This window comes from Amblyomma americanum, chromosome 8 (assembly GCF_052857255.1).
Source record: "Amblyomma americanum isolate KBUSLIRL-KWMA chromosome 8, ASM5285725v1, whole genome shotgun sequence".
NCBI classification, from domain to species: Eukaryota; Metazoa; Arthropoda; class Arachnida; order Ixodida; family Ixodidae; genus Amblyomma; species Amblyomma americanum.
In genome coordinates, this window is record NC_135504.1 from 69993310 (window position 1) to 70018952 (window position 25643).

Here is a 25643-nt window from a genome sequence, read left to right on the forward strand (position 1 = left end):
AGAACTCCAAGAGCAAATGACCAACAATTGGCGTTGTGTCACTCCTTCCCACAAGAGCGCACACTCAAATGTCCACTTTGACTGCATAGCCTCCAACGGCATAAATCCCGGAGCGCCTGCACCCCCCAGCCATCACGGTTCTCATGACTCAGGCCCATGTGGCGTGACCATCTGTGGCATGTCTTTGGACCCCGGAGGGACGCGGCTTCGGGTGCGCGCGGGACAAAAGCATCTTTAGTGTTTTGAGACACGGGTTTGGTGGACATTCTTTGACAATCATGTGTGTGTGTGTGTTTGTGAGTGCGTGAGTGTGCTTGATTTCACCATTCACCCTTTCTTTTTTCATTTGCCTCTCTTATTCACCATCCTCTGCTCTAAGGTTCTCTTCTTTCAACCTCACCGGGAGTAGCATGCCAGGTCAACAACTAGACAGACCTCTCCTGTTCCATTAAAATCTCTCTCTCTCTCTATCTAGTTGCGAAACCAGCACGACCCTTAACCTGGTTAATCGTTACTGACAAGCTGTGACTGCCGAAATTTTCGGTTACGACATAAGATGCAGGCTCTTTTTACCCCCCCCCCAAAGAAAAAAGTCGCCTGCACAGTTAATATTGTAAAAAAAAAAGGGGGGGGGGGGAGGGTCAAGGCCAGTTTTCCGCTATGCTGAGTGCTAATAGGTCGAGAGTTAGACGGCAATCCATCTGTTCGGGAACCTTATTCGCAATCGTGTGGAAAAGGCTCATGCATGAGCGGGGTTCCCTCATGAAAGAGGTTCTCACATGAGCGATATTTCTCTGCTGGATACGAAACGCTAAGGTTCCAATTCTTCACTAATGGTCTGCTTTGCGTTTCTGCCTTGTCACCTTCATGTCGAAGGCTAATTGTAAAGAAGCTGAAAGTTTGAGCGGAACGACAATGGGCGCGTAATCAACTAGAAATCACCCACCCATATAGCTGATATAGGTTCGGAATAGTTGGCAGACCAATGGAGGCATTTACGGCTTTTTCACGACTACATAAATACACATCTCTACACATCTTAGACTATAGACACATCGACTAGACACCTCTTTACCTTCATAACTTGTGTCTAGTTATCACAGTTCAGCGCCCGCAAATGCTTTCGTCGTGTGTCTAAGCACTGCAAACTTTGTAGTTGTCAACCCGTTCCGAACAAAAATTAGTGTTTATAAATCAGGCAAATTAAAATATTAAAGAAAAATATTGGAGGCACTGCAGATATCAAGAAAACAGACCGCAGCTACGTGGATGTCCTTTAACTTGCCTGCATTGCAGTTAATTTCTGGTTGGTTGACTCTGCGTTAGCGTTGAACCTTGTTACTGCTTTAAATCTTTCTGGCAGCCTTTTAGCAGCACCCGCCGTGTTTCTCGATGAGCCTTGTGACACTGCTTTTGCTACCACATTTGTTTTGCCTCTTCTAGTTCCGTTTGTTTGTTTGCTTTTGATTTTTTCTTCGCGTTTGCCGCAATATTTCCCTTTTACCTTTGCTTCTGACACGGCTTTTGATACGACTTTCGGTACGGTGCTTTAATTCCTTTCAGTTCTTTTTTTTTACTGCACTCAGTCAGTGCAGGGCCGATCCTTAGCTTTAAACTGACACCGCTTTGAGGCGAACTCGCTGACTCTGATTTTCCTGCAAATTTGTTTCTGCTCTGCTGCCCACGGGTCTGAGTCGCCACTATTTCTCACGTGTACAGCTAAGTTTCATTACTGCACTTAAAACGCTAAGGTTGTGCTTTCTTAAGGCGGATACCCCCCCCCCCCCCCCCCCAAGAAAACAAAATACGCGCAGCAGTTATGTCGTTCTGGGTTTCTTGCTGAACAGTTTATATTGTGCACGCCTATTCGCATTCAGGCTGGCATGCTTTCAAAAATAAAACAAGTTGGTCGGCGCCGCTCTTTCTCAGGCGTGCCTGTCACTTGTTTTCGAATTTGGGGTTGTTTGCTTTTTTCAATGCACCAGGACTGGACAAGAACAACACTATGACCTACTTCAGGATCCTTCTACCCCTCGCTAGTGTAACAGACATCATCGAAACATTGACCTTCCACAATATCCCTTTATTCCCACAAGTACACAGAGTGTCATAATTTTAGAAAAAAATTAGCCATCGTATAATCCTCCTTTTTATAATTTCAGAAGACTACGTGTTCGCTCACAGCGGACAGGCCAACCAGGTTCACAACAAGGAGGAGGATGCAGCCAAATGTTGCCGTTTCTGTCATTAATGTTGTCGTTGCCGTCGAACTCCTTAACGTCTATATGTGCTATCGGTTTCCTCGTCTTTCCCGTATCGACTGTTTTTACCTTTGAGAATACTGTTTTTCACGCATGCTTTCCGCTAAAATAGTTGAACCGCTGGTATCGTTCTGAGTACGGCTTGGCGTGTTCATGTTGGCAATAATCCAAGGAACTTCGCTGCAAAAATGGCGCCACGCGTTTAATGTACACCTGCTCTTTAAGGTACTGCGTGCGATGTATGCCAATGAATTTTAAAGCGTAAGAAAAAAACCGCGTAGATGTACGCTTTCTCTGCCCCAAATGGCGCGCCGACTAATGCGCACAGAAAGAAACCGCCATACTGTACACCGAGGCAAATAAAAAAAAAAGCAGCGTCTATTAGAGAGGAAACGTGAGCTGGGGCTCTAAATAACAAGAAATGTATGCTAGGTGAGCATGTAATTAACACGCAGAACACACGACGAGTTGCCCATTCCAGTCGATACCAAGGCAACGAAGGCGTAACAAAGGGTGGCTGAGAGTCGCATGGAGCTTTCGGATATTTTGTGGAACAATATTGCCGCGGCAGGCGCAAGGCAGGCAGATAAATCAAACAAGAGCAAATCATGGGCTTCCAATGCTTCGCCGTCCCTTATCTACACTCTTTATGAAATCTAGGCATAAATATTCCGACCTTGACTCCCATCAAATTCAAATCCTTCCTACACTCAAATTGTTAGCCTTTAATTTTGTAAAACAAGGCATCTTATGTTTCAACTCTTTGCATTAATTTCACTGTAATGTCGGCATGCCTCTCCGGAAGTATTGGTGTGAAAACCATTTCTACTTGATAATTTGCTTTTCAGTGAAAACACAGCAGATTGACCATTGTGTAATTATTTTACTGACCTGCGTGTATGTTTTGTACGGTTGTCTTGTAATGAAAAAATGGGAAAAGGGAGAGAAAAAACAAACACTGCCGTTATCATCGCAGCGATGGTGCAGGCACCGCTCCTATGCTCTTGCATGTAAAGGGGGTCGAGGGCTCCACAAGCTGCTCCCACGGGGCTTTCTTTCCTCGGCCTCCTCCATACACTGCATAGAAATAAAGCAATAGAATTGAATTGAATAGTTGGAGATCCCTGGGAGGGGCCTTTGTCCCTCCGTGAACTCGGATAAGGTGTCGATGCAGAAAAATTCAACTATTGATTGTGAGCATCAGCGCTTGCATATCGACACTGTAAAAACCCTAAGCTGTATTCACAGTGTAGGTTTTCTACACATCGCGTCTGTGATGCGTGCATAGCGCAAGGTACTATTATTACGCAGATTTGCATGGTTCGTAAAGAGCAAACGTTCCACATACCCGCACTAAGAGACATGAATGAGAGTTTTATTCCAGCCAATAAAAATTCCTGGCCCCTTTCATATGAACGCGAAGGCAATTTATGAAGCGAATAGCGGAAAACAGTGGACAGCAGATGAAAAAGATACAGGAAACAACTCTTTCCGTATTCTCTGTTGTCCCGTGATTGGCATTGTCGTTCACTTCCTATCACACTTACAGTAGATCAACTTCATACTTTGCTGCGTACGAACTGTTTACTATCAGCCTTAGTACACGCCAATCATGTCAATTATAGGATAGCCAAGAAGTAGTTGCGTAGCCAACGCATAGACTCACCCTGGTTCACGTCGCAACCAACGCAGCGGACGTTCACACAAGCGCTATCACGGATAACGCAATACGTCCCATTTGCGTGTACGTACCAACTATCCCAATTTGCCACAAGTCAGCTGTTTTTGCGAACTGATAACTTGTGTTGAAAAGCTTTATTCATCAAGATTCCATCCAGAAGCACTCTAGCGGTTCCAGCATTTCGACAAAAAAAAATAGCGCGTCAAACAAATCGAGTGTACAATGTTACACTACCAGCACATTCAATCCAGAAGTACAATTAAGCTAATCCATATCGCTGAACGCCATCTGCGAACTGATTCGGCGCACACTCTATGCGGAAAGACTGCACCTATTCTAGGGCGGTCTCGTTCGTTCTAGGGCTGTGGACCGGAATGGCCAATGACCAGACATGGCCACGCGTAGCCGTGTATTGCCACACCAGTCGTTCCTCGTAAAGCCTTTCTTTTATTTAAGTTCGCCGAGCTTCGACAGTGTTGGATAGTCCGCCGCTAGCTGTCTTAGTCTGAGAGAAACAGGAAAAGAGAAGAGGAGGTCGTGAGAAGGCAGTGAAACGTGGGAAAGAAGGAAAAGCAAAAGGAATCTGTCAAAATGGTTGGAACGAGTCCTGTAGTATCTGCGTAGAAAGGGCAGGCCTGTGGCATTCTCTCACGTTTTCTGATAACTTTAACTGCACAGAGCTTCAAATGGGCCTAGTTGGTTTGTAATCTTCGACATTATTTTGCGCTCTCAAGGTTTACACATGAAATACCCATTTACAGATGAAATACCCGATTGTTTACGAGATTGATTACGAGTTCATATCCAATCAAGGTTCAAGTAAGGAGAGGTGGCGGTTATTTCTTACGGGCATAGAAGAGGCTGGTCAAGCTGGCAAAAGGCACAACCGACTTTTTCTGCCACCGACACAAGCACCCAGCTCTTCTCGGGCTGCATCCACCTTCCAAGCGTCATGAAGACCCTCGTAAGACAACATGGTCGTATTCTAGTTCGTCTTCTGGGACACCTTAATGTACCGTTCAGGCATACATTCTGTAAAACAGCAAAATGAAAATCTCTCGCAGATTTGACTCGCACCAAACAGCAAACTTATGCCGCTTCTATTGAGTGCCTTCAATTTCGCTTGCATGCAGATCTCAGTCAGCGCATTGGACCACCTTGTAAACTCCATAACGGTAATAACCAACAGAACGTCAATATTAAGGAGCAGCTTTAGTAAGCAGCCACAAAAATTAGCACATAAACTACAAATCGCGCTGCTTTGATGATGCCTGTATCTATAGCAGTGAATCTGGGACGCCAACAAGAAGGGCGCCGCATTTCACGACAGTAGATAGGTATAGCTAGAGCTCCCATATCGTACGAGGAAGAGCGAAAAAATAATTTCAGTGTTATTTAAACACGCTAATAGCGGTGAATTTCAATACTTGCGTGGCTCTGAGGGGATAAAACAATGTTGTAAGACTGACATAACACACAAATACAGTGACAAGCAGCGTGAATGCTGGAGTGTAAAATTGCAAATAGAGGCCACATGTGAGCAAATCAATGCACGGTGTCTCGTGCGAAGGCAGCGTACAACGACAATAATCACAATAATATTCGTATAATCACAAATTAAAAGAGGTAAGGCATAACAGACGGGCACAAGTGCGCGGCACTGTCAAATCCCGTCTCTCAAGTTTACCGCACTCAGAGGCGAAGCCGTGTATGGCAGGCTTTCAAGGTTTCAAGAAAACAAAAGGCTGTGTGTGAAAAAAAACGGTTTAGAATGATTAAGAATGAAAACAACAACCGCGAAAAGAAATGAAAATCCTGACATCATCAACGTCGCCACTTCCACAACTAGAGGCTAAGCTTTGGGATTTAATTCTTCGGACAAGAAAATCGCAACATGACATGAAAATACTCATTTTTTTATTGGTCCTATGTACAAATGTCCTTTCACTTTTGGTTTCCGGGTGACATGGTTCTTAGTTAATAGCTTTAATCAGTCCGTATTACTGTTCTTGAGATTCTTCCAGACGCCATAATAATTATAGTCGGATACAACTCAAGAACGCAGCGGTTTTTCTCGGTCAAACGAGCCCCTTCCAGCCAATGGTGTCGGCCAATTCTAATGACCCTGCTAGTGTGACAAAGCAGGGAGTGATAGATGAAATGGGGTTAACTCTTCCCTCCATGATCAGAGAAAGACGCCTCTCTCCATTGTGGTGCCGCTCCCTGCCACTATTGTCGCGCTAGCAGGGTACTGAGAATCGGCCGACGCCATTGGCTGGAAGGGGCTCCTCCGACAGGGAAAAGCCGCTGCGTTCTTGAGTTGTATCCGACTATAGTATAGATTATTTTCATCTTTTTCTCTTCTGTGATTAAAGATGAAACTAGGACAAAATGCCCCAGTTTTCATAAACGGCTGATGTGAACTGTTATCTAAGAATACTGAGAAACCTCCATGCCGTTCATCGCTTCTTTCCTTACAGGCCCTCGCCGTTGCCTGTTTCTTGGTTGCCGGTGTCCACTGCGGTGCCGTCTTCACCTACGGCGTTCCCGCCGCCGTGGTTCATGCACCGGTTGTCCACACACCAGTGATGAACCAGGCCGTGGTCAGAGCACCCGTGGTGGCCGAGCACAAGGAGCTGGTGCACGCGCCACACCACGAGTACGGCTACACCGTCGAGCATAACAAGCTGGTGCACCCAAAGTCCACCGTCGTCCCCCATTACCCACTCACCGGGCGAGCAGGCTACGGAACTCGCGTCGAAAATGGTCGCTTTCCTTACAATGCAGTACGCAGTCTTGATGCATGCCTTCTACCTGCAAGAAGCTCCTATTGAGTTTGTGTTCAGTGTTTGCTGATTACCAACAAGGCAAGAAGTTGTGATGACCCCCATAATGCGCAGGTCCACACGGGACGGAGAGGCAAAGAGACACCGTATGGCTCAGTTTAAACAAACAGATATATTCAATAATTATACATGATTAAGATTCAGAGGCTGGGGCGTCCGAGCTTACGTGCCGACGACTTCATGGGGACGATGGAGGGGCTCCGGAGTTGAGCTCGAGCGGTTGCTGGCAGAAGCTGCACGCCGTCGGGCTTCGGCGCTGAAGGCCCTCTTGGCGAACGATGTCGTCGTGAGCGTCCTTCTTCCGTACTGCTTGTCGATTTTTATATCCTCTTCTCTCCACACTCCCTAGGGTGAGGACGCCCACGCCGGAGGGGAAGGAGGGGGGCTAGGGCTTTCACTTGGGCGCACAAACATACCACCGCACTTATGGTCTCGCCCCCCTCACGTGTTGAGTCCGAGGGAAAGAAGGTTGTCTTCGAGGTAGCGCATAGCGTCGGCTGTGGTAAGGCGCGCTCTGGCCCGCTGACAGTTCCCGTGGGTCACCGGCCTCCGTTCTCCATCAAATGACACTCGCTCCTCAAGGTAAGGCGCGCTCTGGCCCGCTGACAGTTCCCGCGGGTCACCGGCCTCCGTTCTCCATCAAATGACACTCGCTCCTCAAGGTAAGGCGCGCTCTGGCCCGCTGACAGTTCCCGCGGGTCACCGGCCTCCGTTCACCATCAAATGACACTCGCCCCTCAAGGCCGGAACGAGAGGTCACCAAAAGGCCGGGAAAGTGGTCCCTTGTCCGGGGATGTGCTCGGGAGGGTTGATTGATGATGCCCACCGTCTTGCCACGGGGCCAGGCCCGCCGAAACGAGGCCCCCTGGAACCGCCACGGTAATTGGGGAGGATAAAGCCCGTTTCCCCGCGGCGGCGGCGGCGTTCGACTCGTGCCGACACTATGGAAAGGGGGTCCGGTTGGGCTTAAACCCCTTCGTTCTGGTCGTCACTCTCAACGAGCATGGCTGGGTAATTGATGATGCCGCTGTCATCTGGGTCTCCGTCTACGCCGCGCCGTCGAACGCGGAACCTCGTAGCACACACAAGGAACGTCACACTCGCTCACCCTCCAGAAGAATGTTCTCCGAACATTTGAGTCCATGCAGCTCCCCTTGTCTTTCTGAATCGCCTCGCACAGTGCGTCCGACAAAACACTTTTCGCTGCACTCAACACCACTGCACAACACCATATGCCTCCGCTGTCATAACTGGCGTCTCCAGGGGCAGCACTGATCTTCTTTTACAGATAAACATGAAACTCAGCACCCAAGCCTCTCCTTTCTAGTCCAAACTGGACGAAATAAATTTACCACAGTTACAGAGGAGCTCCCACTTCTAGCACGATCACGGCACAGACAAAAATATAGATAACGAAAGGAAGTAGGACAGGTTCTGCATGCGCTCCGCATGCTCTCCTGTGAAGGTGTTACTTAATGACAGAGTTTAACTACCAACTCCGATAACTTAACACATAAGCACATAGCAATGTTATGAGCTGCGGCATTACACAATTCTAACCAGTTCACAACTCCGCTCTGTTTACGCCATTAGTCCGACTTAGCTTTCCGATTTCGCAGCGGATATCGGCCTTCATGAGTCATACTAAGTAAGTCTGTGACCCTTTGTCTGCTTTGGGACTCGCGAGGGCTCGTGGCAGGAGCCTCTCCTGGCGTTATCTGCGCGGCAACCTCGCGCGCTTCTTCTTCTAGCAATGCATGAAGAAAATCCGGTGGCATTCCGGCCATCACCTCTGGCGCCTGCCGAACAAATGCAGGAGAGGGCGTTTCTTGCGAACTATCTGCGCGCTCCGCTTCACTTCTGTCCCCATCAAAATCCGCGCTTTCCCTTTCCTCATTTCGTGAATACTGAACCGGTGCCGACTTGAGGCGATTTGCGTGTATCCTTATCAAGCGCCGGTTCACGTCTCGGACTCTGAAGTTTACCGGAGAAAGCTTCTCGACAACTTCGCACGGTCCTCTCCACTTCGTCTGGAACTTACGAGCTAGCCCAATCTGCCTTTGGCAGTTTTCAATGTACACGCTGTCCCCCACATCAAACGGCGCGTCTCTAGCACTGCGATCGTGCACCTCCTTCCTGTGGTTCGCCGCTTTCTTTAAGGCCTCCTTTGCGATGTCCCTCGCCACTTGCAAGCGCGATTCTAGCTCAACCTTATAGTCGTCCAGTGAAGCGTATGGGACACGACGGGGGCACTCGGGCACTTCACTAGGCTGGTCCGGGTCTCGGCCGTAGAGAAGAAAGAATGGCGATTCGCCCGTGCTCTCGTGGGCTGCGGAATTGTAGGCAAACATTGCATACGGGAGCCACAAGTCCCAGTCCCGCTGGTCGCGCGAAACAAAATGCGACAGGAACCCGGCCACGGTTTGGTTCAGTCGCTCCACCGCGCCGTTGCAAGCCGGATGGTACGGTGTTGTCTGCTTCTTAGCGATCTTAAGCAGCTCGCAAACTCTCCTCATTAGCTGCGACACGAAGTTCGTTCCCCGATCTGTCAAGAGTTGCCTCGGGGGTCCATGTCGGAGCACGATCTGTTCGACAAATGCTCTTGCAACCGTGTCTGCCTTCTGATCTGGGAGTGCTACCGCTTCCGCGTATTTTGAAAGGTGATCGACAAATACTAAAATGTACTTGTTTCCGGAAGTGGTCGTGGGCAATGGGCCCATTATGTCCATACCTGTCCGCTCGAAGGGAGCCGAAACCTCAGGGAACGGCTGAATTGGAGCTGGTCTTCGTCCCTTGGGTGTTTTTCTTTCGAGACAGGAATGACACTTCGCACAGTAGTCTCTAACACCCTGTCGCATGCCACTCCAAAAGTACAAACGCTCCACACGCCTGCGTGTCTTCGCTACGCCAAAATGACCGGCGCATGGCGCATCGTGAAACGCGCGAAGAACCCTTTCTGTCCACGACCGAGGTATGACGACTCTCTCCCAAGCGGTTTTCTCTGGTCTCCCTTTCCTGGTTGGCCTCGTGCGCCGACACAGGGTGCCGTCTTTGCCAATGAAATAACCTAGCTGTTCGGGGTGAGACGGTGCGCTCTCTAAGCTTTCGATTATTCGCTTCAGGTCAGGATCTTTGCACTGCTCTGTGCGTAATTCGGCGGGGTCGACTACGGGGACAAACTCCTCTATAGCTGCCACGGCAGCTGTGCGGCTGAGTGCATCAGCATTCAGATGTGTCTTTCCTGACTTGTGCTCAACTTCAAAGCAGTATTCCTGCAGGTGTAGATTCCATCTAGCGAGTCGCGAGCTAGGGTCCCTGACACTCATCACCCGTTTCAGAGGATGGCAGTCTGTGACTAGCTTGAATTTGCGGCCGTAAAGGTAGCATCTGAAGAGCTTTACTGCCCAGACAACGGCGAGGCACTCCCTTTCCGTAGCTCCGTACTTTTGCTCTGTGGGGCTCAGCTGTCGGCTAGCAAAAGCAACGGGATGTTCTTTGCCCTCGATAACCTGAGATAGCACGGCACCAACTGCGAACTTTGACGCATCTGTGGCCATAACGAAGGGCAAATTAAAATCCGGGTGGCGCAACAGCGGTGCACTCATTAGCTTCCTTTTCAGGGCCCCAAAAGCATTCTCCGCGTTTTCGTCCCAGTGAAAGGCGACATTTTTGGCTGTTAAGGCGGTGAGCGGCTTAGCGAGCTTGGCGAACTCCTCTATGTGCCTTCGGTAGTAACCGATCAGGCCGAGAAACTGCCGGACCTGGCGGACGCTAGTCGGGGATGGAAAATCCGAGACACACCTTAGTTTCTCAGGGTCCGGTCGCACGCCGTCAGCTGAAACAACGTGCCCGAGGTATTTCACCTCGTTTTTGAGGAATTGGCACTTAGAGGGCTTCAGCTTGAGACCCGCTCCTCTTAGTCGCACCAAAACCTGCTTAATATCGCGCAAATGGTTCTCAAAACTGTCACTGTATATGATTATGTCATCCATATACACGAAGCACAGCCTCCCCAGAAGACCTGCCAGGATAACATCAGCGGTTCTCTGCCAGACAGCAGGGCTGTTGGCCAGACCCATCGGCATTCTTTTCCATTCATAGTGCCCTGAGGGCGTGTTGAATGCCGTTTTCTCGGCATCTGCCGGATCCATTGCTATCTGCCAGAATCCCGCCGCCATGTCCACTACCGTGAAGTACCTGGCAGAGCCCAGCTGAGAAAGCGTCTCCTGTATATTGGAGATGGGGTATGGATCGATGCGAGTTACGTCATTTAGTTTGCGGTAGTCCACTACCAACCGATACGAGCCATCTGGCTTTTCCACCAATAGTGCTGGTGCTCCCCAGGGTGACTTTGAGTGTTCGACAATGCCGCGATTAATCAGGTCCTGCACCTGCCGCTCCATCTCCTCATGTTGGGAGTAAGGAATCCTGTACGCACGCTGGTAAACGGGCGATGAAGTGCCGGTTTCTATCCTGTGCTTTATAACGCCACAGCAGCCCAAATCCAGGTTGGACGCGGCGAATACCTCCGAGTAGTCGTTCAGCAAACCAGCCAGAGCCTCCCTCTCCCTGGATTTTACGTGAGAAAGATCGAACGACACCTTTGGAGCAGCCGAAGGACTAGCATGCTCTACAGTTGCGAGTACCGTATCGGTGGGCTCACGTTTCTCTATCGCAGAGGTGAATAAAGCCAATGTTTTGTTCTTGGGAAGGCTCAGTGGCTGCTGGCTACAGTTAACCACCCGTAGGGGCACTCTGTGGGCGTCATTAACTGCCACCAGGCACGCGGCTGCCTTCAGGCCATTGCTGAGAGTGTCGACCGGCTCAAGCACTCCCACGGCGCCGCTCTCTACATTTGAAGGCACAAACGCGTACAAAATGTGCTCCGACCAAGGAAGGACGACCGCCTCATCGACCAGCCTGACGGCAACCCGCGAATATACCTTCTCCAATGATCCCACATTTTGACGGGTGTCAATATCCGTAATGCGAATCTCAGCCCCTCTCCTGTTCAAAAACGGAACTTTTGATCCGCCCGCATTAACCTCTTCCTCAGAGAATGAAACTACTACCTTCCCTTTTCTCAAAAAATCCTGCCCTAATATACCTGACACTCCGTTTGGCAGAGACACCGTGTCCGGGCATACGTAGCAGGGGTGCTCCAATGCAATTCCGCCGAGAGAGAAGTGTAACCGGTAGAGTCCACTTATGCCAAGAGGATCCCCCGTTATGCCTACAAATTTGGTTGCCATACCACCAGACGCTTCCAACAACTCGCGGTCCCCCTTCCTTCGAAGCGTGTTAAAACTGCTCTCCTTAAGCAATGTCACCTTTGACCCCGTATCTATCAACAATTTCATGCAACAACCATTTAACTTGCAACGCACAACAGGGCATGCCTCGTCGGCCACACAAACTACCACCACCTCATCATCCACTGCTCCCTCCCCACGCTCCTCAGGCTGGAGAGGACTATCTAGTTTTTTGTCTCGGTATCTGGAGCCCCGCTGTAGGCTTGCTTAGGGCGTGTCTCGCCTGCTTCTCTTTGTGGCTCCCCACGGCGCACGTTTTGGCAGAACCTGGCGATGTGTCCGCGACCCTGGCAAGCGAAGCATACGATTTCTTCAAAATCTCGCATACCGCGCCTGTAGCTTTGTGGCGGTCTCCGGTTTCCAGCTAATGGGCGCTGTTGAGCGCGCGCTTCAACCTGGCGTTCTACCTGCTGAGATAGCAGCTGTTCTAAGCGATCTAACCGCTCTGTCAAGAGAGCAACCTCAGGGTTGAGCACCGCTCTCTCTATGACGCGTACTCTCGCTGCGGCTGTCGTTAACGCCTCATTTCGTTCCTCATCCAATGCGGCCTCCACGGCTTGGTCGAAATTGCTCGGCTTGCGCGAGAGCACGAACCGGCGCACGGGGTCTTGCAGACCAGCCACGAACAAAGCGGTCATTTCCTCTTTAAGTATATCCTCCGCGTACTTCTTCTTTAGCTGGTCTCCTTCCTCCTCCCTGCTTAACGTATCGCGCGCTAAGCGCTGAAGCCGCGACGCAAACGTTCGCACGTCCTCCCCTACCATCTGTCCGGCGTCACGGAACCTCTGTACCCGCACGTGACGTGGTTCAGTGTCGAAATGCTCAAACGCGAGCTTCTTAAATTCCGCAAATGATTTTGTGGATTTTACTTTTTCGTCTCGCCATGCAAAATCATGAGCAGCTCCTGCCATCTCACACCTTGCCATTCCCAGCATTTGAGCATCGGACCATCCCCCCATTTTCCCAATCTCTTCTAGCATGGAAAAGAAATCGCAGATTGGAACCCCTGTCTTATCTCCCGTAAACGTCGGAATGACGCTTCCTAATGCCAGCATGCTTGCTCCGAGCGACGGCTGTGGAGTGGGAGCTCCCTCAGATAAAGACATTTTTTTTTCAAGCCCTCCGGTGCCTCAAGCCTCTCAAATGAGGGTAAAAGTCCCACAATCAGTCCCGTGATTCCCTTTTGATTACAATTTTGAAGTCATGAATGTCGCAACATTCAGAGGACATTTGCTTTTCAGACCCCACTTCTGACACCAGTGTGATGACCCCCATAATGCGCAGGTCCACACGGGACGGAGAGGCAAAGAGGCACCGTATGGCTCAGTTTAAACAAACAGATATATTCAATAATTATACATGATTAAGATTCAGAGGCTGGGGCGTCCGAGCTTACGTGCCGACGACTTCATGGGGACGATGGAGGGGCTCCGGAGTTGAGCTCGAGCGGTTGCTGGCAGAAGCTGCACGCCGTCGGGCTTCGGCGCTGAAGGCCCTCTTGGCGAACGATGTCGTCCTGAGCGTCCTTCTTCCGTACTGCTTGTCGATTTTTATATCCTCTTCTCCCCACACTCCCTAGGGTGAGGACGCCCACGCCGGAGGGGAAGGAGGGGGGCTAGGGATTTCACTTGGGCGCACAAACATACCACCGCACTTATGGTCTCGCCCCCCTCACGTGTTGAGTCCGAGGGAAAGAAGGTTGTCTTCGAGGTAGCGCATAGCGTCGGCTGTGGTAAGGCGCGCTCTGGCCCGCTGACAGTTCCCGCGGGTCACCGGCCTCCGTTCTCCATCAAATGACACTCGCTCCTCAAGGTAAGGCGCGCTCTGGCCCGCTGACAGTTCCCGCGGGTCACCGGCCTCCGTTCTCCATCAAATGACACTCGCCCCTCAAGGACGGAACGCGAGGTCACCAAAAGGCCGGGAAAGTGGTCCCTTGTCCTGGGATGTGCTCGGGAGGGTTGATTGATGATGCCCACCGTCTTGCCACGGGGCCAGGCCCGCCGAAACGAGGCCCCATGGAACCGTCACGGTAATTGGGGAGGATAAAGCCCGTTTCCCCGCGGCGGCGGCGGCGTTCGACTCGTGCCGACACTATGGAAAGGGGGTCCGGTTGGGCTTAAACCCCTTCGTTCTGGTCGTCACTCTCAACGAGCATGGCTGGGTAATTGATGATGCCGCTGTCATCTGGGTCTCCGTCTACGCCGCGCCGTCGAACGCGGAACCTCGTAGCACACACAAGGAACGTCACAAAGTTTTGGTGATCAAACCTGGTTCATGTAGACAGAGCTACTTAAGGCCATTTTTTTGCGAAAAAAGTCAGTCCGAAGAGGTGCTCTATTCAAGGTATGGCTCTGTAATGATGACGATGGAGTAAGAAGTATATGCCACAGGGGAGAGGGGCGTGCATAGAAACTACTCTGGCTTTGTTCTATCCTTGATATAACATTTACCCTCATTCGTGATGACCGGCTTCGGTGAGCCTCCGGATATTGTAAAAGACGAAGTGCCCAGTGGACTTTACTCCGCAGTACAGGTTGCTCCGAGAACTGTGGGAAGGGTAGCTTCAGGAGTAGGGAAGGGTAGCTTCAGGAGTAAAGTGACGTAATCAGAAAACAAATAAAAAACATGCAAAATGGTGGAAAAATTGGGTAAGTTGGTAAAAACGTGGTTGTTGCGCGTGGTTCTCAGGTAACAAACACCACAGAATACGGAATGCCATCACACCGAGACATTTCTTTTTTTTTCATTTCGTCGCTCATCAAAATGTAATAATAACTAAACTGACGACGATGTCGATAATAGTGGGGAACTTGGTGCGGCCACCGCACTGTAATTCGTGGATGACAAATGTTCCAGAAAGCTGCCGGTATTGTAGGCTCTTGTTTTCGTCATTAAATGATGTTATTTATCTTGTCCTTGTTTCCTGTGCAGCCTTCCATACCAGCAGACCGATTACCACCACGCCCCAGTGGTGACCGGATCCCGCAGCTCCGTGTACCACAGCCGACCAGGATACGTCCAGGAGCGGACCAGAGCCTACATCTACTGAACACTGCCTACATCAACAATCACTCATGATTGATGGAATGCTCATTGATGGCTCTCCATTCTACTCATCGCCACCTATTTGCTGAGAATGAATAAACGATGCTTGTCCCCAGCAAAGCTGTCGTTTGGTTACTTCTATGAAATATTGTGTGAGTTGGGGGTGTAAAGGAAGGCGCACAAGCCGCGTCAAACTGCCCTTAATCCTGGCTGCCAATATGGCGTTCCAGTTCATTCCCGCGCCACATTCCTCGCGCCGTCTTCTTCCCGGGAAGAAGGCAGACATATATCACGTGGTATAGGCCTGTCAGGAGCACAGGTGCATAGATGTCATAGAAAAGCCAAAGCAGGAGGGCAGCTCTGTCCAGCTCCGGCGGCACGGGCCAGAAGGCCCTCGTCACAAGAGCCAAGGCAGCAGCCTTCGCCAACGGAGTTCCAGAATAAGGGCCCCGCCCTTCAACGTCAAACTGTTGTGTTGTTTTTGGACTTTCGAAAGGCCTTCGATAAGGAGCCACATAGAAAATTTCTGTTTAAATTAGAACAAATCGGACTATCATACGTAATATATCAATGGATACAGGCAAATCTTAGCGGTAGGAGACAGTTTGATGACATTAGGGGCTGATCATCTGATGCATTGTGTTACTTCTGGTGTCTCAGAGGGCAGCGTCTTAGGCCCGCTTTTGTTTTAAATCTATGTTATAGATTTGGTTGATGTAGTGCATTGTGACGTGTCTGTCAGATTATTCGCGGATAATTCTGTTGTTTTTAAAGAAATTTTATCCACTGGCGATCATGCCCTGTTACAAAATACTCTTCTTGCGCTTGACAATTGGTGGAAGATATGGGGCATGGAACTTAACGCGGAGAAAACTGTGCTATTACGGATAACTAGAAAAAACACACCCAGCATTTTCCCATATTGGCTACAGGATAGTTAAGTTAATGAGGCTGAGTCTTATAAGTGTCTGGGTGTTACACTAACGAACACACTTTCGTGGTCTAGTCATATATCAGATGTCTGCGGTTCTTCATTAAGGGAATTTTGGTTCATAAAACGGAAACTTCAAACGGCTCCGACTGAAACAAGGTTGCTAGCCTATAATACATTTATTACGTCCAAACTAGAATACGCGGCGGTAATTTACGACCCCCATACTAAAAAAAGACACCAGTCAGTTGGAGCGCGTACAAAGGAATGCTGTTCGATTTATATTCAGCAATTATGAACGGGTAGATCCCCCATAACTTTTGATGCAGCAACACGGTATCCGTCCATTAGCGGTTCGTAGAAAACTTAACAGGTTAAATTTTTTGCACAAAATACTTGCAGGTAAGCTAAACATAGACTCATGTAATTGTATAAAGAAATCTTGAAGAAGCTCGAAGAAGAAGATAGAAGAACCAGACATGATCACAATAACTCCCTAGTTCCAATTTTTGCGCGAACGGAAGCATTTAAACACAGTTTCTTTTCTAATAACTATTGCAGACTGGAACTGCTTATCGGCTACAGTAACTGATTCGAATAATTTTCCAAAACAGCTTGAAGATTATCTCATGTAACTTTTATTTGTGTACGTATTGGAAGCATCCGCCATGGTTTTAATCATGTTTTTCTGTATTTTTGTGCGCTTTTGGTTTTCGGAAAAATGTCTGATGTATCAAACTAGCAGCTTGCTCTTGTGTATCGTCCCACTCCTGCTTGTGCCGTAATGGCTTGCAGTATTAGTAAACAAACAAACAAACAAACAAACAAACAAACAAATAAATAAATAAATAAATAAAGTCCTCCTAAATGTGTCGTTAAAGAGTTATTACCACCACTACCCTTAGCGCTCAGGGTTTCAGTCCCGCATTTTTTACTCTTGGTGTAGTTGCAATGCTTGCTTTTTAACATGTTTAGCTAAACTTAGCTGCTCTGGTAAAGTTGTCCAGCCACCTACACAGGTCCGAACGCGTGGAGGAATTTCCTCTTCGTGATTTTCATATTTGACTGCTTTTATTCTGGGTATTCTCCTAAGCATGTGAGAAGGAACTCCTCACAAAATATCCACGGTGTCCGAGTGCTGTGTTTGTAAGGTTCTGGTCTTAGCTCGTCGAAGTAGGGGTACGTTTTCGCACCCGAGCCATATATATGGGAAGAGGAATGCGCATGGAGTGTTTTGAGCGAGCTGTGTTTCTTTTGACATTGCGCTGGATGCTATTCCGTTTGTAGTTTCGTTTACGTGCCTATCTACATGACCTGGGATAAAAAGGCTTTCCTCTGCAAGTGGACGCGGTCCACTGATCGCAGGTTACCAGTGAACTCTGCTTTCCAAGGTGTCCGAGAAATTGCTTCGCTTCCAAATCTCCACTGCAAGTGGCACTAAGGAAGAGAGCAAAAAAAAATAGAGGGAAAGAACACGGAGTTGCGTTCTGTTTAAGCTCAGATAATATTGTTTGTTTGTTTTGTTTTGTTTGTTTTCTACGCGTCATGCAGGCTCCCAGGTATATGCTATTCTGTGGCAAAAGACAAGCACAATGGATGCATCAAAAAAGCATTCAACGAGATATACTGATTGCAAAACGTGTGTAGTCCCAGGATACGTATGTAGGCGAAGAGTGCAGTTCCGAACAGGTAAGTGACGAAATGATAACGTTCGAGAGTACAACTTAAAATAACGAAATTGCTCGAGCAGTCACCTCACTGATCAATTTAAACGTTGCATTCACCAACCTTTACCAGCAAAACCAAGTTTATAAGGTTGGAAAACAAGCATTAAAAAAGAAACCCTTGAGGCCATTATTCAAGCAAGCGGCAGCTGAAAAAAAAAATGAAAATTGGTTTTAAGGAAAGGAAAAGGCACAGTAACAGTCTCACCTCTCTCAGAGCACCCAAAATTTACCAAAACATGTATCCTCTCTAACTTGGAATTGAAAATGAAAATTGGTTGTTTGGGAAAGGAAATGGCGCAGTATCTGTCTCACATATCGGCGGACACCTGAACCGTGTCGTAAGGGAAGGGATAAAGCAAGGAGTGAAAGAAGAAAGGAAGAAAGAGGTGCTGTATTTGGGGAAGGCTCCAGAACAATTTCGACCACGTAGGAATCTTTGGGTGCACTGCCATCGCACAGCACACGGGCGCATTTGCGTTTCGCCTCCATCGAAACGCGGCCGCCGCGGTCGGGTTCAACTTGCCCAGTTCAGCATCCTTCAACAACCCCTTCTTACTTTCGAACAAGTAAACCACTTGCCTAGATCGCAGTTGGCTTCTGCTTCGTTGACTCTGACTTCGAAACGAACCTTGTTACTGCTTTCAGATCTTTTTCGTCAGCTTTTAGCAGCCCCCGGCATATTTCTCATTCAGCCCTGCTTATGACACAGCTTTTCCTGCGCTCTTAGTTTGGCTGTTTCTAGTTCCATGCTACTGCTTTTTGCAGCTCCTGCAATGTTTCTCTTTTATATGCTTTTGACACGTATATTGCAAAGACCTCGATTTAGAGAATTTTTTCATTCATGCAGTGTCGACTTTTAGCCTTAAACTGACAACGCCTTGCGACGAACTTGTTGACTCTGATTTTCTTAGGAATTTTGTTATCATTCTGATGCCCCTCGGCCTGATTCACAGTCATTTTTCTCGGGAAGGTTGCATTACTACACCTTGAACATGCTTCGGTTGTGCTTTCTTAGCGCAGATTTATTTCTCCAAAATATACGTGTAGCAATTATGTGGTGTTTGTTTCCTTGCTAGACGGGGTATTGTGGGTGCCATTTCATATTTAAGCTGGCTTGCTTCAGAAAATAAAGTTAGTTTTGGTGCCTCTGAAGCGATGGCACATACGTACGATGGGGGATTGGCCAGGGTTTGGTGCAGACCCGCCCTACACCCTTCCACATTTCGTGGGAATGTGGGGCCCGTGGGGCCAAACCAAACACTCTACAGGCGTAAAACACATCTTCTGAGCGGTGGGAGGCGCTGCTGACCAGCGATAACCTGGAGGACCAACGGGCCCTCATGCAACAGGTCCGCAGGTCAGCTCAAGCCAGTGGGGCCCTGAAATCAGGGCCCCACCCATAAGCTCGCCAAACCCCCTTCACTTTAATAAAGCTTTTCCTCCTCCTCCTCCTCCTCCTCCTCCTCCTCCTCCTCCTCCTCATCCTCCTCCTCCTCCAGTGTTTCTAGGCGCACGTAAGTCTTTCTCACGCGCGTTCGTCATTTGTCTTTGTCTTTTGCATCGTTTTCTTTTGACCATGTACCAGCTTGGAGTGGCCAACTCGCAAGAACAAAGGCAGAATTGAATTCATGGCCCTCCTACCTCTTGCCACACCAGTTGACCGACATCATCGGATTATATATAACCTCGTGCTGCATCCTGTGATTTCCTCGAGCAAGCAGAGGGTCATGCTTTTTTCAAATAAACCTATAGTAATCGTCATCACTGCAACAACAGAAGCGCCTCTCTGCGTTCAGCATAAACATAACCACAAGGAGCACAACTGCAGGGGAGTAACGGTCGAATGTTGTTTGTCGTCGCAGTCTTAGCTGCGATTGTTGCTGTCCCCTCGGAAGTGTTTTCTCGTCTTCTCTGTATAATCGTTTAATTTCTTAACCAAAGTTTTGGTTGATAATCAACAAACCAAGGAATGTTTGATATTGCATGCCCACTGCTGGAAGGTTCGAACATTCGAACGGCCTCCTGCTCCATTAAAGTCCTTCTCCTCCTTCCTCCTTCGAACGGCGGGCACGCAACGTCAAGCATTGCATTGCAGTCATTCTGCGTACAGGCAGGCGTCTCTACGTTGGCAATAACCGAAAAAGGAACTTCACCGCGGGAGTTTCACGGCGTTTGGAATTTACGCTGGCTCTTTTAGTGTTGCGTGAGATCTATCCCAATGACTTCTAAGGCATAAGAAAAACACAGCGCAGATGTATAGCATATCCCTGCCTTTTTAATAGGAAAGCGACTAAAACTGCAACACGAAGAAATAGAAAGTGGCACTGATTATGAAGAAAATGCGAATTTAAGATGTTTCAGTTTGGAAAATATAAACAAGCATAGAATATGGGCCGGATAAGATATGCGCAGAGGGCACATACCCGATGGTCTATTATCGTGACTAAGCGAAAACGAACAGAAGGAAGGCACATTCGCGAACGGCACAGACTCAGATGGAGTGACGAGTTTAGGGCACTAGTTGCAATAACTTGGCTGGAAGAGAGGAAAATTCGGAGATCATGGGAAGAAGCTTTTATTTTGCAGTGCGCTCCACTTTGCTGACGACGTTGATGAAAATTAAGCAGCTGGCAGATTGTGTCAGAGCGAACGTATATATATATATATATATATATATATATATATATATATATATATATATATATATATATATATATATATATATATATATATATATATATATATATATATATATATATATATATATATATATATTACGTTCACAGTGTCGGAATGCTGCACATTTTATTTATAGTAAATGTCAACACCAACACCGACTATGTGGTATGTAGATGTGGGAATTACAAAACGGGCCTTCAGAAGAAGAACCCATTAATTAAGAGCCATGACAGCAACGAGCCACCTTTACCCACAAAACAAATCACATGCTTGAATACTGATCTTGCCCAAGTAAAGTTCGAACTCTCATTACTTGATAAAAATCTCCTGCAACTTACTGAGAATATCTGTATTTAAATAGGTGGTCGCTCTTAAATTAAGCTCAATAAAAATCCTATTGATTCCTTTCATGGGAGCATGGTAATGACAGGCTTAATCAGAAAGACGACGACGTGTAAAACATGCAGATAACTGACCGTGCTGAACGCGGAATACCAGATTACTCTGTTTTCTAGAGTTAAGAGCAATTATTTTAATTTCGTAGCGGCGGTACATCCTCGAATCCCATTTAATGTTAGAAATAGCGCAGAGGGCGACACAAGTGCTATCACGTACGACGCGAGGGCTGTCCCCTCCACTTGCGTCACTGTCTTTCGGCTAATGTGCCCATTCCCGTGTACCTACTGAATAGCACAACTTGCCGCAGTTCCGGTATTGCAAATCCTTCATATTTGCCGAAGAGCTTTGTGCATGAAGGCCCCGTCCAGAAGCATTCTTTAGCGACTGAGGCATGTCGGCGAAAAAGTTCGTTAAACAGACGAAGCATGACGTTCTTCTCGATGGAAATAAAGAATAAAGAATGCCCGTGTTAGAGCTGTCGGCACCCTTGCAGTGCGCTAACGCGACAGCGTTAAAGGACCCGTCGTCCAGAAAATCTGGTGTCGGCGTTGTCGGCTTTGGCGTTGTGAAAGCAGCATGGCTCTGGCAGGTGGTGCCCAGAGAACAACTTGTAGGAGGCTGGTGGGCCACCTAGGTCACGTGACCTTGCGGCGTCATGGCAACCTGGCCACTGGATTGTGAGCAAACTTCCCAACGTGGCAGGTGGTTGTTAAGTTAATGATTGGCCGCTCAGAAAGAGCAACCTGGGCCGCACGAGGCCCACCGCTGGGAGCACCTGCCATCGCAGGGCAACGGCGCATCGCTTAACCGCTGCACCACTGCGCCGGGAGTAGTATGAGGACTCCCAGGGATCTATGAATGAAAAGTAGAGAATGACCTTGTGCATACACGAGAATTAATCCATTACACAATTGCATCATACCCTGAAGGCAGAGATTAAGTGTACCCTTACATTTCTCAGTGTCTGTCCTCGTCTGTTCGCGCTGCCTCAATTTGCTACATCCGCATGGCTTAGTCGACCACCTGATACAGTTGTCGGTTAAGTGTGCGCGTCCCATCCCAGGAGTGCAACCGAGCCGTTCTTTCCTCGTCACCGAACGCCGCCTGTGAACTGAGGCGGCGCACTCTCCACGCGGAAAGACGCACATACGAGCAGCAATCTCGTGCGCTCTATGGCTGCGGACCGGAATGGCCAACGACCGGACACGACCACGCGACGCCGTGTGTTACCACACCGGTCGTTCATGGTAGAGCTTTTCTTTTTTTTTAAGTTTGAGTTCGCCCAGCCTTGACAGTATTGGATGCTCCGCCGTAATCTGTCTTCGCTGGAGATAAACAGGAAAAAAGAAAGACAAGGTTGAGAAGAGGCATTTAAACATCGGACAAACAGGAAAAGCAAAAGGAATCTGTCAAAAGGGTTGGAACGGGGCCTGTACTGTCTACATGGAGACGGCAGGCTTGTGGCATTCTCTCACGTTTTCTCACAACCTTAAATGCAACGCAAGGCACAGATGAAACACCCGATTGTTTCCGAAACAGGTGTCAGACCTCCCGCTGCTTATTTGCTTCGTCACCACCAGGGGGAGCTGGCGTAAGGAGGGCTGTGGTCACCTCTTACAGGTATAAAAGCGGCTGGCCATGCTGGGAAAATACACACTCGGCCTTTCTGCCATCATCAACAGCACACAGCTACCGTTGGCCTAACTTCCCCTTCCAAGAAACATGAAGACTCTCGTAAGTTGCACCGTCGTGTTTTATCTCCAGCGACTTCGTGCCCTGTTCGGGCTGACGTTGTGCAATGCCAGAAATGGCAAAGCGCTCGCAGAGTGTACTGACATCAAACCGCTAACTCATAAATACCCCATATGTGAGTTTTGCGTATCATTTTGCCGGAGTTCCCGGGTTCGAACCCGACCGCGGCGGCTGCGTTTTTATGGAGGAAAAACGCTAAGGCGCCCGTGTGCTGTGCGATGTCAGTGCACGTTAAAGATCCCCAGGTGGTCGAAATTATTCCGGAGCCCTCCACTACGGCACCCTTCTTCCTTTGTTCTTTCACTCCCTCCTTTATCCCTTCCCTTACGGCGCGGTTCAGGTGTCCAAAGATATATGAGACAGATACTGCGCCATTTCCTTTCCTCCAAAACCAATTATTATTATTATTATTATTATTATTATTATTATTATTATTATTATTATTATTATTATTATTATTATTATAATTTTGCTTCATTAGGCCGCGATATATGCAACTTCGTTCCCAGAGCTGAGTTTATATAGGTTCATCATTTTTTATGTTTCTGTCCCTGTTGCTTTTTCTCTGATCCTTCAAGGCTCGATATTAAAGAGAGCGCATTCTTTTCACTTTGAGCCCTTACGTGACTGAACTTGGAAATAACAGTCCGCCATAGCTTTAACGAGAGGCTCATGTGACCTCTCGTCGGTAGATTCCTGAGGCTGACCAGCAGTGTTCTCCACGTCTTCCTGAACAGACCCTCACTGTCGCCTGCCTTCTCGTGGCCGGAGCCCACTGCGGCGCAGTCTTCAGCTACGGCGTCCCCACCGCCGTGGTCCACGCACCGGTGGTCCATGCACCGGTGGTGCACCAGACCGTGGTCAGGGCACCCGTGGTAGCCGAGCACAAAGAGCTGGTGCACGTGCCACACCACGAGTACGGCTACACCATTGAGAACAGCAAGGTCGTCCACCCCAAGTCCACCGTCGTCCACCACGACGCTCTCACCGGGTGAGCAAACTGTGGAACTGGCATGGACATCACTCGGTTTCATCGAAAGCTATTACATGTATCAACGCGTACTCAATGCTCACAGCAAGTTTCTGATTAGCGTCTGTTCAGCATATGTTGAGAATGAGTGATTAATGCTTTTCAGAACAAAGGGTTCATCATTTACAAAAGTATACTAAAAGGATAAATGCCTTGCGACAGAGCTAGTCTCGCGAGGTGCTTTATATACATGGTAGGGCTGTTAATTATGGCGAATTAAGAAGTAGGTCGCAGTGACTGGTGAGATAAGCAGCTGCAGCCTTTGTGCCCTCACTGATGAGGAGCTGGGAGGGAGGAATAAAAACTACCCAGTCTTTTCCTATCCATCGTACAACGTTTATCCGTGCTCCCGATAAAGATGGCTCGCGATCTGTGAGCCTCTGCACGCCCAGTTTCCGCAGATCACCAACAGCTCACTGTTAGACGAAGCAGCATGTGTCGTTCAAAGACGTTTCACAGGTGGAAGTGCAGTATACGTCATGCAGCAGTAAAGGCAGCATACAGAACAATGGTAGAGATAAATGCAGAACTAATGGGACATAGTTAGGCGATAATTAAACAACGCGCCCGTTGTGGCTGTTCCTAATGGCGGCAAACACTGCGCGATACGGAGTGTCATCACGCCGAGACATATCCTTTCTTTTCTGATATAGCTAAAATCGCCACGATGATGTTAATCATTACTGGGAATTTGTTGACGTGTCCAGAACATCGTAACTGGAGGATAACGAATGTCTCAGAAAGCTACCACTAATGTCGGCTTTTATTTTCATTAATAAATCGTCTCAATTTACTTTCTTACATGTTTCCTGTGCAGTCTTCCATACCAGCAGACCGATTACCACCACGCCCCAGTGGTGACTGGATCCCGCAGCTCCGTGTACCACAGCCGTCCAGGATACGTCCAGGAGCGAACCAGGGCCTACATCTACTGAACAGCTACCTCATCAGTGATCACCCCTACCTTTAACCCTTCACCCTACCTTTCACCCTACCCTTAACCCTACCCTTAACCCTGCCCTTGACCCTACCCTTCACCCTACCCTTTACCCTACGCGTAACCCGATGGCTCGATGATAGCCCTCAACTCCCCTCATCACCACCTACTTTCTGACGAGGAATAAACGACGATCTTTTTCCCAACAAAGCTGTTCTTCGGCTATTCCTGTGAAAGACCGCGTTTGTGTACGCCTGGGTGGGTACATCGACGTGCAAACTGGCTCGTCATAACGCGTTGTTGCGAAACAGCACAAGACCAATGTCCCAAAAGAAGAGAAACCACAGGCAATGTGTTCATTTTTTATTGTTTGCAGCAAAACATCCACAACCGTACTCAAGCTTCCCCGCTCATTGCCACTTGGAGACGTTCCCGTTTGTTGGTTTATTTGGTCGTTCGTTCTTTCATTTGTTTGTTTGTTTGTTTGTTTGTTTGTTTGTTACCTTGATGTGGCTTGTTTGCTTGCACGACACCTACGCTGTGTCAGTTGCTGTCTCTCGTTTCTCATTGTAAGCTACAGTAGCTTATCAGGCATCGGTGCAGAAAAATAATTTTATTTATAATGGCAAATTGCTACATAGGAAATTCTACAAGCCCGCATGCTAGGCAAGCTGCTTTATGAGTTGATCTATTGGTGGGGTTAGCCTTGCAATTATTGAACTGGCAACTGCTCCACAGCAGCCACGCTGAAATATTGATTGCAAGGCTTTTGACACAGATCTGTGGCCTAGACGAGCTACACAGCCACGCACACAAGCACTTACAGTAGTCATCAACTGCTGCTGTCACCATTTTGAGTCCAGATCAGTGTCTCGGAGGAGTTTTAGAACAAGACGGGAAGCCTCCTTCCTATGTTTTATTATCTGATGAATTCATAACAACACATGAACAAGAGAGGAGGAAGGGCTTAAGACAAGTTATGCGTCATTATATTCTTTTCTACGGCGTTTCCGCTTTCTCCTGACACGAATATGGCCTCTGGC

The 25643-nt window shown here is 48.3% G+C and overlaps 2 protein-coding genes across 2 annotated transcripts; both read left to right on the forward strand.

The window, feature by feature from the left end:
• The first annotated feature begins 16 nt into the window (after positions 1-16).
• LOC144102478 (uncharacterized) lies at positions 17-15149 on the forward strand. The gene is made up of 3 exons (XM_077635742.1): positions 17-211; positions 6423-6676; positions 15032-15149. Exons 1-3 carry the CDS (start codon positions 17-19, stop codon positions 15147-15149), a joined length of 567 nt encoding a protein of 188 aa, XP_077491868.1.
• Positions 15150-22603: 7454 nt separating this feature from the next.
• Positions 22604-24598, forward strand: LOC144102479 (uncharacterized). Its single transcript, XM_077635743.1, has 3 exons — positions 22604-22615; positions 23326-23624; positions 24481-24598. The coding sequence occupies exons 1-3, from the start codon at positions 22604-22606 to the stop codon at positions 24596-24598; spliced, it is 429 nt and encodes a 142-aa protein (XP_077491869.1).
• The last annotated feature ends 1045 nt before the right edge of the window (positions 24599-25643 follow it).

What these genes read in the sequence shown, in the direction of transcription:
- LOC144102478 (XM_077635742.1), top strand. Translation starts at nt 17, where the DNA reads ATGACCAACAATTGGCGTTGTGTCACTCCTTCCCACAAGAGCGCACAC. An exon ending in CCGGAGGGACGCGGCTTCGG is followed by an intron (nt 212 to 6,422) that starts GTGCGCGCGGGA and finishes CTTTCCTTACAG; the next exon opens with GCCCTCGCCGTTGCCTGTTT. An exon ending in CCCCATTACCCACTCACCGG is followed by an intron (nt 6,677 to 15,031) that starts GCGAGCAGGCTA and finishes TTTCCTGTGCAG; the next exon opens with CCTTCCATACCAGCAGACCG.
- LOC144102479 (XM_077635743.1), top strand. An exon ending in CACCACGACGCTCTCACCGG is followed by an intron (nt 23,625 to 24,480) that starts GTGAGCAAACTG and finishes TTTCCTGTGCAG; the next exon opens with TCTTCCATACCAGCAGACCG.